Source organism: Platalea leucorodia, assembly GCF_965183815.1.
Source record: "Platalea leucorodia genome assembly, chromosome: 2".
NCBI lineage: Eukaryota > Metazoa > Chordata > Aves > Pelecaniformes > Threskiornithidae > Platalea > Platalea leucorodia.
This window is the reverse complement of record NC_138824.1, coordinates 118865075-118878022: the sequence shown is the minus strand read 5'-3', so window position 1 is coordinate 118878022 and position 12948 is coordinate 118865075. Positions and strand designations below refer to the sequence as shown.

At 36.0% G+C, this 12948-nt stretch overlaps 1 protein-coding gene across 4 annotated transcripts in view; it reads left to right on the top strand.

The window, feature by feature from the left end:
* ZNF654 (zinc finger protein 654) overlaps window positions 1-12456 on the top strand; it is a 34748-nt gene extending 22292 nt beyond the window's left edge. For all 4 annotated transcript variants that reach the window (XM_082304734.1, XM_082304733.1, XM_082304736.1 and 1 more), the window contains 5 exons: window positions 1435-1637; window positions 2408-2547; window positions 7382-7523; window positions 9256-11572; window positions 11954-12456. In XM_082304734.1, coding sequence (XP_082160860.1) covers window positions 1435-1637; window positions 2408-2547; window positions 7382-7523; window positions 9256-11572; window positions 11954-11961 — 2810 coding nt within the window. In that variant the 3' untranslated portion in view covers window positions 11962-12456. The remainder of the gene's footprint in view (window positions 1-1434; window positions 1638-2407; window positions 2548-7381; window positions 7524-9255; window positions 11573-11953) is intronic.
* The last annotated feature ends 492 nt before the right edge of the window (window positions 12457-12948 follow it).

The following is a 12948-nucleotide window of genomic DNA, read 5'->3' as shown; positions in this document are numbered from 1 at the left end:
GTACATCTATTAACAAGTCTAATCTAAAACCTTATATCACCTTGAATAATATTCCTTAAATGTTCATTAGCATATAATACCATTAGCTTGTGTAAAAATAAAGATGCTAGAGAACTCCCATTTCTGAGCATAAGGAATGTCTTTCAAACTAGGTGTCCTTTAAAAAAAAAGTTTAAGTGAAAGCTTGTTATACAAATGATCTTTTATTTTGGGAAAAAATTTTCTCTTAGTGCTTCAGACTGTGGTTTTCAGTAACCACTTCTATTTTTTTCATCATTTTAGGTGTCACTTTAAGTTGCTTGTAACTTTCTTAATGCACGTTTCTTTTAAGGTATAACCTTACCATGCTCACTTCTAGCCTTCATTGACTTTAAATTGACAATATTTTTTTTTCTTTTTTTTAAAATATAAAACACTGTACAGTACTACAGGGTATGCACTAGAAACTGTGGGATTTTAACTGTTTGTTTTAAGGTAGCTGTTGAGAATACAAGAGGAAGATCAGGCCATATTGTCCGATATATTGCATAAATGTTAACACACTATAACACCTCAGAGTGTCCATTTACTTGACAAGATGCAAACAATTCTCAAAATAAAAGCAGCATTATTGCATTTTTTACCCTTGAGTGATGTTATAACTTTTACTCCGAAGAGATACTAGAATCTGTGTGATTTTTTATAATAGAGGTCTAAAGCCTGTCTTCTATTTATTTCAGAATTTCCCAGTTACTTAAATGTTAAGTACTTTGAGTATCTCTGTTGAAACAATTTCATTCAAATGTTAGCTTTAAGATTAGCTTTTAGATCTGAAAAACACATTTCCAGAAATCAGGGCCTAGAATTTAAAGGTATTTAGGGATTTAGAATTGTGCCCAGTAGCACTTTTGGAGGAAGCAAAAGTATATTTTTCCACTTCTTCAAGCAAAACCAAGGTGTTCAAAGCTACTTAAAGCAACAGCATGTGAATTCTAGCTAACTTTTTCACCACTCTGAGCTCTTCCATTTTAATGGGTCATGAGTATCCTGAGTTGTTTTAAATATTTATAATTATAGCGTTGGAAGTGATGTTGATCCTATACTTCTGACAATCACTCAGATTCCACTGCTGAGAAAGGAGGGACTTTTCTTTCTTGAAAATGTTCATATCTGCTTCTATATAGTGTATATTTTACTAATCCTTTGCAGCACCTTGTGTTGATCTGTTAGAAACAAAAAACTGGATTAGATTACTGGTGTAAGAAAAATAACAATTTCTGTTTCTAAGCAGAAGGACAGATTCTTGATGGTATTTAATATATGATAGCTTCTTTAGCAGAGCCTTTTTTATATTATTTGTTGACATTGCACTATTAAAAACAACATTACATTTAAATATATTTGTTGTTTGGACTTCATATTCTAATTGCCTTTAAATCTTTCTTTTCTGTACAGTTAACAAATATTTAAGCTCTGAAAATCCACTGTTCTTTGAACTACGTGCCAGATACCTTATTGCCTGTGAACGCATCCCTGAGGCAATGGCTCTTATCAAATCTTGCATAAATCATCCAGATATCAGTAAAGATCTGTATTTCCATCAAGCTCTTTTCACCTGTCTTTATATGTCACCATTAGAAGATCAGCTATTCCAGGAGGTATTGTTTGTCAGTATACCTTTTTTTAATGAAGTGGTACATTATACTTACTGTATACAAGTTGTCAAGAGGAGCATATGGAACTCTGTTTTTGTAGAACTAAATGTCATAAAATCAGGCAACTACACTGGTGTTGCTTAACTTAGTGCTGGCTTAAGCTTTGAAAAGTTAAATGTTAAGCGCCTACAAATCTTGTTGACCTAAATGCAATTTTTTGGTCAAGTTTACTTGTAGATATATTCCCTAAATAACTTGAGTCGTTAATATTTTGTAACTTCAGTGTATTGACTATTTTACTATTGACTATTATTCTAGCAAAAGCACTTGAGCCTAATTGATGTCAGTCCAGCGTTTTGTACATTATATAGTTTTGTGAGCCTTGAAGTTTTTTTAATGATGCCCCAGTATGTAAAATGACACTGTAGCTGAATGTGGCCTTACTTTTACCACTGATAGCCCTTACTAGATAACAATGCTTTTCTTAACCTTGTTTTAAGAACAAGGTACCATTGTGCAAAAAGAGTGCTTTTGTGTAGTCTTTTAATTTCTCAGACAATTATTCTGATTGTCATTGCTCTAAGAAATATGAAAGAGTTCGAAATATCTCCAAAATATCTATTTACAGACCTACACAAAAGCTGTTCCAGAGAAATCCTATGTTAAAAGCAATTCCTGAAGTTTTCAGTAGCTTCTTTAATATAGCAAGGTCTGATAGGTTTTTGTTTTATGTTAGCAAATTTATCTAAATTGATTTTATTTTAATTGTATAGCACTTGTTGAGGACTGATTGCAAGAGTGGAATTGAGATCATCTGCAACACTGAAAAAGAAGGGAAGACTACCTTAGCCTTACAGCTATGTGAATCGTTCCTAGTCCCACAGCTTCAAAATGGGGACATGTATTGTATATGGTAAATACTTTATTTCTGGTGAAGCAGCTTAGCAGATAATAAATGCTTATTGCCAAAATGAAACTCATCTAACTTTGAGATGTAGCTCAAGTTTAAAATACCAGCTAAAAACATTCTAACATGATTTTTAAACATTCCTAGTACACCTGTTATGCCTGTTGCTTATGTACACACAATAGTGTATAGTGGTAGCCTACATAGTACATAACACTTACTAACTGTTTCAAAGTGGCAGAAGGGTGAGCCTTTACAGACTTTAGGCTGTAAATACCTATAAATATGGTATTTATCATTAGCAATGTGTAACAATATGCAGTCTGTAGACTCTCCGGCAACGCAGATACTTTGCTGTTCTGCTAGTTAAACGGCACTGCTTATAATAACCAAACTAGTATGTCACCAACGTGTCTAAAAAGAGAATATATGGTTCTGAAAATATGCTATGAATTATGCAAACTTTTACTTCATATACAGAGCCATAACATAAATGGTGGTCCTCTAAAAAATGTTTAAGAATGTTTTCATACACTCAGAATCAGCTTGATAGTTGGACATTTTTATGGCTAAGAAGTGTTTTCTAAAGAGTTGTCAAAACAAATTTCATCATTCTGAGGATTAAAAGATGGCTAAAGAAGATAATCCTTCAGTTTAGCCTGTATAATTTCTGTACCTAAAGTAACATCTGCATTCCTTGATAAAGTATGCTTAAGTTGTTTGTTTGATTATGTAGTTGAAGCAAAAAGGCTTAGTCAGCAAGGATTTGATTATTTTTTTTTCAATCAATAGAGATCAATTTATTAATCTGCGTAACTAATTTTAATATGGAGTTTAGAATCTATATAGGATTTTGCTGTTCCCAGATTTCAGGGAATTGAAAAGTAAGATGTGTCTCCTTTTTTTAATTGAGGAAGTAATGAAGGCCAGACATGATAATGCTTGGTTTGTTAATAAAATTTTTCCTTAACTATTTGATGAATAATTGATTGCATTGAATCAAAACCTTTGGAATTATGATTGACATACATTTATAATACAATGTATTGGCAATACCTAGAGGCATTTTCATTGTCTGTCCAGGAAAAGGTGGGCATGACTGTCCCCATAGGACAGATAAAGAAGTTAAACCAAAAAGGTACATAGTTCATGTGAGCCCAGTGACCAACTTTGGAATGGAATCTGACTTTGCTGATTCCTGCCCCAATGCTGCATCTCCTGACTTCTTGCTTATCAGGAAATCTGCAGATGTAACCTACATGTGTTAGTTACGCGGTTAGTGCTTTCTGGTTCGGGGATTCAGTCTTTTAAGAATTGCATTTTAAATACTGGAATTAAACCTACTTTTTATACCTTTTGCTGTAGTAACATGTTAACCTTGCTCTTACCCAGTTGATCATTAAGTTTTGTATCATCCATTTTCAAAACTGCTATTCAAAACAAGATGTCTGTCCTTATGTTCTGGCAAAGTGGATGTCAAAAATGAAATTCAGAAGAGACCGAAGTACTGATTGATATCTGTTTATCAAGGAAACCATTTTGGCATTTCTTAGTATTTTAATCTTCTGTTCAGAATATAGAACTTGAGGATCTTTGAAAGAGTTCAGAGCAGTTATGTTTGTGCAACTAGAACAAATGTTTCATTTTTTACAGATGCTGAGCCTTAACAATTGTCTACCCAACAAGAGAAATCTGCATGATGCTTAATAGATAATGTAATCTGGAACAAAGCTTGTGAAGGCATGACTATACTGTAATTCAAATGAGGGAGTAGGAGCCAGTTTAAATTAACCCACATCATGTATTTTTCCCTAGAGAAGATTTTTATGTCTTCAGCACAGCATAAATCGTCTTGCCCTGTCTGGAATTGAGGACCTTGCAGATCTAGCAGGGATCCAGCAAGAATCCAGCAGCAAACGCTGCTAGCAAAGATAAGATATCAAAATAGATTAGAAAGCTGTAAATAGCAGATACTTGCTATCGCTTCATGCGAAGCAGCCTGTATGAAATGTTCATGCTGAAACCATTAGCTCTCATATCAGAGGATGATGGACTTTAAGCAGCTCTGTCACAAAACTCTTACTGTTTTCATTGATATTAAGAATAAATTTAAGATTCAGATGATCTGAATTATTTTTCTGAAGTGAAAGCCCACTTACAAATTAATCACAAATCAAGCTGTGCTTGGCCTTACTAGAAATATTTGTGTACAAGGTATTGGTAAGAAATCAGTCCATAAAGGGTGTGATTAATGACTTTCTAGTATCAGAAAGTGATGTCTCTTCAGGAAGACAGCCAAAATTTTGATGGAGCAGACGTAGCAGAATGGCTTGCCTTCTCTGCCAGGCAATTTTTAAATGCTGTTTTGGCTGTTTTCAAGTGGGTCCTACGCAGTAAATTCAGGAAGTCAAGAAATTTTTCCCACACGTTCGATCAGTCTTTGACCTTTCAGTAATTTTTGTGAATTGGATAATATTTTGGAAAAGTGTGCTATCTATACCTGAGAAAAGATAGACTTTCTACTTACCAACAATAGCAAAGGTTTTGCATCTAGCTACGGTAGGGTGGACTTAACCATTCTTTTATGTTGCTGATGGAGGCACACAATGCCTTTGGTATTTTGTAGGGGGTTAACAGGCTGGAATAGTTGGTTGCCTCTGGTAAAGAGGTATGGAGTTCTGTGATCTCATGGTAACAGCTTAAATTGCCCCAACACATGTCCATAATAGTTTAAGCACAGGCCTCAGTGTGAACTAAGTTATGCTATCCAAGAAGTAAATGTCATTAAGTGCTATACTACTATGCCATAATAATCAAGAAACGGAAAACTACCCCTGCCTACATTATCTCAAGTTTATCATCTGTGTTGTGGTCAGTGACAGAGAAATATCACAGGTGCTGCTGACTTCAGCATTAAAGTTGGTATCCAAAGCATTTAAGTAGTTGAAATAGAGTCCAGTCAGCTTTTCAAGAATGCTTTAATCCTTAATGATTATCAAAGTCAGAAATGTGCTTGAGAAGGAGAAGCCTCCATGTCTACATGGAGGAATAAGGCTAAAATACTATTTCACATCAGGGTCTAGTCAACTGGTGGTTCAACTGATTTAACAGCTTGCTCTTCACCCATGGAGCTGTTCCTTCTGCTTTCAGTTTTCTCTATTCCTTTTTCAGTTCTTTCCTTGTGCCAGCCGTCACACTTGTCTGAACACATGGCAAGCCACGTTAACCACTAATCTCAGAAGAATAATTGGAGTTGTCTGAGATTCTCTGGGATTAGTGTTGAAATGGCTTGCTCTGAAATGGTATGAGACAAAGCAGAGAATAAGTTGTATTATTTAACTGCTGTAACATTTAACAGCAAAAATGTTCAGTTCTTTCTTTTGTACTTCAGGTTGAGACTTTTACTGAATTTTTATGAATGGTTTGGTGCATGAAGACACTAGTCTTTCAAACCTGTACGTGAAGTTTGCAAAGAATTTAGATTTCCAGCCTGGTAAAGGCAGAGGTGAACAGCTTGTATCTTTAGAAAACCTGTATGACTGATTTTTTGTGGGTAGAGCTGCTTATAGTACTCCCTTTTCACAGTTTCCCCCATGTAAGCTTGATCTTTCTTTCGACTTCAGTTTTCTTGGGTTCTGAATGAAAGAAAACAATCAAGCTCTCTTGTCTAACTCTTAAAATGCCAAGCAGAATTGTAGAGCTGTCCTAAATTTAAAAGTGAAGTTGGTGTTTTGTCATAGGCAGTTCTGTCACTTCCCTTCATGCAGGCGCTGACCTCACTAGACAAGCTTAATCTCAAAAGGTTTGTCTGATTTGTGTCTGGCGCAGACTAGACACTCTGGAAGATCAACCAAATATTTTGCCAGTAACTGGGTTTGTGTTTTCTGAGGGAGGAGGCTGGTGGTATAAAAAAGTATCTTCCTTCAGAAAATGAAAGTCGATTGGTCCCCTGTTTTCGTTGTAATGTTATGGTGGGTTTTCCGCCTAGTCCTGACTGTATCTACTCCTGTGTAAAATCTTTGTGCTGGCAAGTTTTCTTATAACTGAGAGTTAAGTCCAGTTGCCTTTCTGAGTCTTTGAATTAAAGTGCATAGAAATTACAGGCTGTAAATTTCAATTAGCTATATTTTATAGACTAAACACATTACCTGTGTAGGAGCTCTGCTGCAGAGGCTAGCAATCTATTCTTATGTTTTCTTGTATCAGTCAAATATTATTTGACTGAAGATCATAGAGATGTATGAAAAGCTGTAGAGCCTGATACTTTGACGTAACTGCTATTGGCTAGAAAGACCAGTGATGACAGCAGTAAAAAAAGAAAATTGTGCTGTAATATGCATAACTGGAAAACATCAATATTTCCTGTCAATGGGCCATATCAGAAGCTAGCTTTCTACAATGCTCCCTTTTTCTACATTCAAACACTTCTTTTCCTGAAGGACTCCTCATCCTTGCACTGAAAGTAACTTAATCCCAAGAGCACACACAGAGCTTGCTGTTCAGCCTGACATTTATTGCCGGTGGTGTTAAGGGCTAGATGCTGTAGCATCTGGTTTTATTATGCAGTTCTCTGATACTAAGCTGAATACATTAATACTTTGTTGTTTATTTAATTGGCTCAGTGATAGGAGATACCCTGAATGCTTTAATAAAGTAATTAAGTTGCATTTTCCATTGTGCACATTGTGTCCAGTTGTAGTGTTAATTAGATTGATATTACACCCTCAAATATGATTTTAGTTACAGAATATGCAAATAGTTGTTCTTAGTAGCACATCATGCTTAGTGAGAAGAGTTCTAAAACTCAATCTAATTGAAATATTTTGTTCTGTACTTATAGGGACCTGATCTTCATTTGGAGTAAACTGCAGCTTAAATCTAACCCATCAAAACAAGTATTTGTCGACCAGTGCTACCAGCTTTTAAGAATTGCTACAAATGTCAGAGTAATTTTCCCTTTCATGAAAGTCATTAAGGATGAAGTAAGTTTTGTTTGTTTGTTTTACCTCACGCCCATTCAGTTAGAGAAGTGATGTTTATATTGTCTAACAGCCACTTTTTGTGGGCAGTTAAGATAGGGAAAGACACAATATTATCTTAAAAATTTTGTCAAGTTCCAGAATGTGTTTCAATATTATGATTGCCCTTGATCTGTTGTGTGGTTTTTAAGATTTTTTTTTTTTTGACTGAATTGAGTTTTTCTTTCTGTCTGCAGTAAGTTTGAAGAATGCCATGCTCTATCAATAAACGGGGAAATTAATAATAAATACATGGAGTAAATGTGAAAGATGCATCGGTTGCGTTGTGGAGGTTTTTTGGTTTGGTTTGGTTTTTTTCAGCCTGGCTCCTTGAGGAAATAGGACTTGTATAGTGCCATTGTATCTGCATTTCACCCTTGTTAAGTTCTGAATCCTTTCACCAGTTCTAATCAAATCTGAAGAAATGCTTAATGTAATATAAATTAAAACCTAGACTAAGATAGGAGAAGGCATAATTTTGCTTCAGAAAAGTGCACTGTGTTTCATGCTTCAGATGTTAGTCTGATACTGTCCCCTACAAACATCTGCAAAAGATGTAACGTGCAGTGCTTTACACACGGGAGTGCGAGTTGTTTCCAAACAAATGTTTTTTATCATTAACCTGACTGAACAGAGCTCCTTCATATTCTATGCCCTAAATGAATTATAAATTATTTTGTCGTGGGTGCTGCTGTACAGTTCTAAATGCAATGATTTGCTGCTGTTCAAGACTTTAATCTTGGTATGCATTCTAAAATACTTGTGGTGACATGAGTAACTTTTATTTGTATTTGCATCTGAATGATTGTATTTTTTAATAACCCACTACATATGGAGCATTGTATGTATTTGTTAACACACATTTAAATATAGGTAAGTATTAATTATTTTTAAACTTCCTGAAACTCTTTTTACTTTAATCTGTTACCTGTTGGGCAGTATGTTTCTGATCATCCCTCTGAATTACATGTTCCCAGCCTAAAGTGTGGAATAGGAATTCTGCTCATTGGAAGGATAGTTTGTCAATTCTTAAAAGTCAACCCTCTCAGAATGCTTGGCCACGGGTTATTATGGTTTCCCTGGTGGTCATTGTTCAAAATTGAGGGCAATATTTTATAACTGGTATTTTTATGCAACTCAACTTAAATTAATTAGAACAGGGACAAAATACAGAGCAACTGTCCAGTTATAGTGTGAAACAGCCTAGGTAATGAAGATGCAGACAGAAGATACTGCTAGATCAGATATGATTTGCTGCAGTCTTGTTTTACATCCCCAAATAATTAATTGTCTTTATAGAACTGCACGTGGCAAAAGTATCTGAAGCTTTGTTGACAGTAGTTGTATAGCTTTCAGTGCAAACCAGATGTTATTTTTGAGCATTTTTGTATCTATATTTTATAGTCTTGTTTGAGTATTATTTTAAAATGTACATGCCCTTAGGTGCAGTTTACTAGCAGGATGTTTTCTGAACTCCGAACTATTTTGCAAGTAGATGAATGTAAATACATGGGATGTTGGATGTTTGGGCATTGTTTATACTAGTTCGTTTTTTTTTTTTTTTTTTTCCCCTCTGGGTCTGATTTTTTTTTTTTTATTATTTTACTTTCAAGTTGTAGACTTACCTGTAAGCCCATAAGGAAAATACCATTATGTGTACTCTATAATTATGTACACTGTAATTTCTTTTCTGCAGGTTGGTGAAGATGGTCTTCAGATATGTGTTGAGATATGTGGATGTGCCCTACAGTTGGACCTCCGTGAAGATCCCAACATGAAAAGTCTTATTTATAAAGCAATTGCTCATTTTCTGCCAAATGACTTAGAGATCCTCAGAATTTGTGCTCTTTCAATCTTTTTTCTCGAGCGCACCTTGGAATCTTACTACACTGTTGAACATTTATATAAATGTGCAGATGAAGAATACAATGAGTGCACTAGTTCTGTTCAAAACCGTGTACGTTTTGAATTGCTTCCAATTTTGAAAAAAGGATTGTTTTTTGATCCTGAGTTTTGGAATTTCTTGATGATCAAGCAGAATTGTTTAGCATTATTGGGGGATAAAGCCTTCGTTGGCTTAAGTGAAAGTACACTGGAAAACTCTACTGCAAATACAGAGAAGATAACAGAGTACAGGGGTCTGAGTGAGGAACGTGTCTGTTTAACAGATGTAAGCAATGGGGAGCCTGACCCTGAAGACCCCTCTGAAGCCCAGTCCAAAGGTAATGCCAAAAAGAACCATGAAGCTCTTGAGGCATCGAAAATGTTAGATCAAACTGTACCAAGGCACCGCTGTGTGATATGCAACAAGGAATTTCTTGGTGGTCACATTGTGAAACATGCACAAGCTCACCAAAAAAAGGGCAGTTTTTCCTGTGTACTTTGCACCAGAAAGTTCAGGCAAAAAGGACTTATGCTGAAGCACTTAAAGAATCATGTCAGGAAGATAGAAAGGCAACATCTTGCTGCAGTTCTTGAGGCTGGTCAGCAGGCTCCTGCTCTTAATGAACTAGAATGTTCTGATGTCTCTCTTTCTCTTGAAAACGGGAATTCTGATGGTTCCAAAGACAATGAACCAGAGACTGCAATAGCTCCAAGCGCTGACCAAGTGGTTCAAGTGGAGGAGGAGAATGCAGAACAGGTATTTGATGCGGTGGAAAACCATCTAAGTGACCAGGATGATGCTACTGAAAATAGTAGTGACAGCTGTTTTAATAATGTTCCTGATGCTTTAAGTACAGAAAGTTTGCCTGAAGATGATGAGAGCTCCAGTAAAGAGTCACCTATTCTGCATAAAGTAAATGGAGCTTTTTGCCTTCAAAAAGACATTGATGCTATGGATGAGGAAGGAAGCTTTAAGTGCCCAGCTAATGGTTGTGCTAGAGTGTTTAAAAAGATAAGATTCCTCAATAAACACGCAAGAAAAGCTCATCCAACTGATTTGAAGGTGCAGCAGCATATAATGAAATGGAATAAAGGGAAATGCCGGTTCTGCCAGAGAAAATTTGCTGATTCCCAACATTTTATAGACCACCTGAAGAGACATGTGTATCCAAATGTTTACTTTTGTTTACACTTTAATTGTAATCAGAGATTTAAGCTGTCAACTGAGCTTGCAGAACATACAAAAAGTCATAGTGTTTTTAAAGCTCAATGCAATTTTGCAGAGTGCTGTGAGCTATTTGAGGAGCTCCCTTTGCTGTATGAACATGAGGCTCAGCATTATTTAAATAAAACACCAGAATGTTCAGAAGATGCAAGTGAAAAAGATTCTTCAGATGATCCTTCAGAACTTTGTAGTTACCAAGATGACGATGAATCTATTAATGAAAAAGAAACTGTAGATTTACCAATTCCAACTTGGAAGTCAAGGAAGGATTCTACAGAACCAAAGACGTATATTCAAAGCGTTGAGAAGAAAGCAAATAATGTAATTCACAATGGAAATGAAAATTCATCTGAGGGTAGCACTACAGTTTTAAGTTTGATAGACCAAAAGACACCTGTGCTACAGCCAAATTCTGGAAACTGTAATGTTGTTAGTGACCAACTAGTCAATGGGCACAGTGACCTAGATCAGACATCATCAAAGTCATCAGAAATACCTTTGGACAGAGTGGCAGATGAAACAAGGACAGAAAATGGGTCAGTGTTACCAGTTTTACAGAATTGTCATGATATACCACAAAATAATGCTGCTGCCTCGCAATTACCTTCTAAACCAAATCAGACAACAGAGAACACTTCATATGGTGTCATCTTAACAAAACCGTATGTTAGACCATTGCCTCCAAGTTATCTTGATGAACGATACATTAGCATGCCAAAACGTAGAAAAATTTTGACTGATAAAGTAGATGCTCATTCTGAACAAGATAAATTTTGTAGCAAATCAACAGAAAGATTTAGATGTGGCAACTGCTTGACCATCTACTGTAATTCAGAAGCACTTGAGGCTCACCTTGCACAAAAGAAGTGTCAGACGCTCTTTGGATTCGATTCAGATGATGAAAGTAAGTCTTACAGTCCTTCTGGATTGGTTTGTTTGGAGGTAAATACCAATCAACCAGAAAATGGTCTTTGAAAACAGGCAACCTGATGGAATAGATAAGACGGACACGACTTCTAAGCAATTGTAGTATGCTAGAACTTAGACAATTAAATCGCAATGCTGTGCTAAATTGGACGTGTTGTGTAGAGTAAGGAAGAGGTGGTGAGAATTGGTAGGCAACCCTAATGGAAAAGACCTTATAAAACAGAAGAGGGTAATTCAGTCTGTCTTTCCTTGCGTGTTTGAAACTAAACATGTTGAAAAACATAAGCAGTGTTCTAGGTTAAAGAATGATTTACATTGGTTAGTCTTCATTTTGATCCCAATCCATTTTCTTTTACAGGTGCCTGATTCAATGTTGTGGGAAAATGTATCAAACGAGGAGTGGTGTAAGAAAACACTACATGAAGAAGCATCAGTTCGTTTCCCAGTTGGCCTTAATCATAAAGCAGTCTCAAATTACTAAAGAAAAACATGACCTTGATAAAGACAAAGCACATTTTCTAGACAAAACTCACAGAGGAATACTAGGAGCTCTGCAGGTCTTGAGTCCAGAAAGGTTGCTACAAAATCCCCAAAGTACCAGTTATCCGGAAAGCCACATTCATTCCAAATGTGTGATTGAAGCTTAGCGGCACAGTCTTTCTAGCATGAAGGTTTAAGGAAAATAAGGCATACAGTTGAGCAAGCAGAGAAAGCAGAGGTGTTAATTGCCTTCTGGAAATAAAAACAGCCAATTCTGAAAGCTACTTTAGTTGGAAAATGTGTGGTTAAAGGATATCCATCCACACAGCTGGGAAAGAATCATTCGAGAAGGTGTTAAATTATTGTAACATGGATAAGAAATGCATAGAGGAACCACGCATTCTTTTTTCAAAGTTTGAGTATGTGATTCCCTTATCTGCTAAAAAGCATGGAGCTCATTTTAATAAACTTATACTCAGAATCCAAAAAGAGGAATGTAGAAAGAAATCTAAGATGGATGGAATGCTCGAATAGCCAAAAACTTGAAGTACAGAGCATGCGAGAAGTGTGTTGGTGTGATATTAAGTGTGGAAGTTACGCACAGTGGAAATCAGATGCATGCAAGAGAAGCCGTTTTCAAGGCTATGGTAAATGTGTATGTTAAGAGTGTCCTGTAAAACATCTGTTGTAGGTGCAGGAAGACTAATACAAGCAGTACATGCACAGCTTGTGTGGATATTGTCAGAAGCAAATTGAAACAAATACAGAATGTGAAGGGGGTTAAGCTTGCATTACAGGGCAGAGTTAAACTAATTTTTTGCAAATACAGAGGTCCTTCAGCTGTTGGTATGACTGAAAAGAACTTGAGATGGC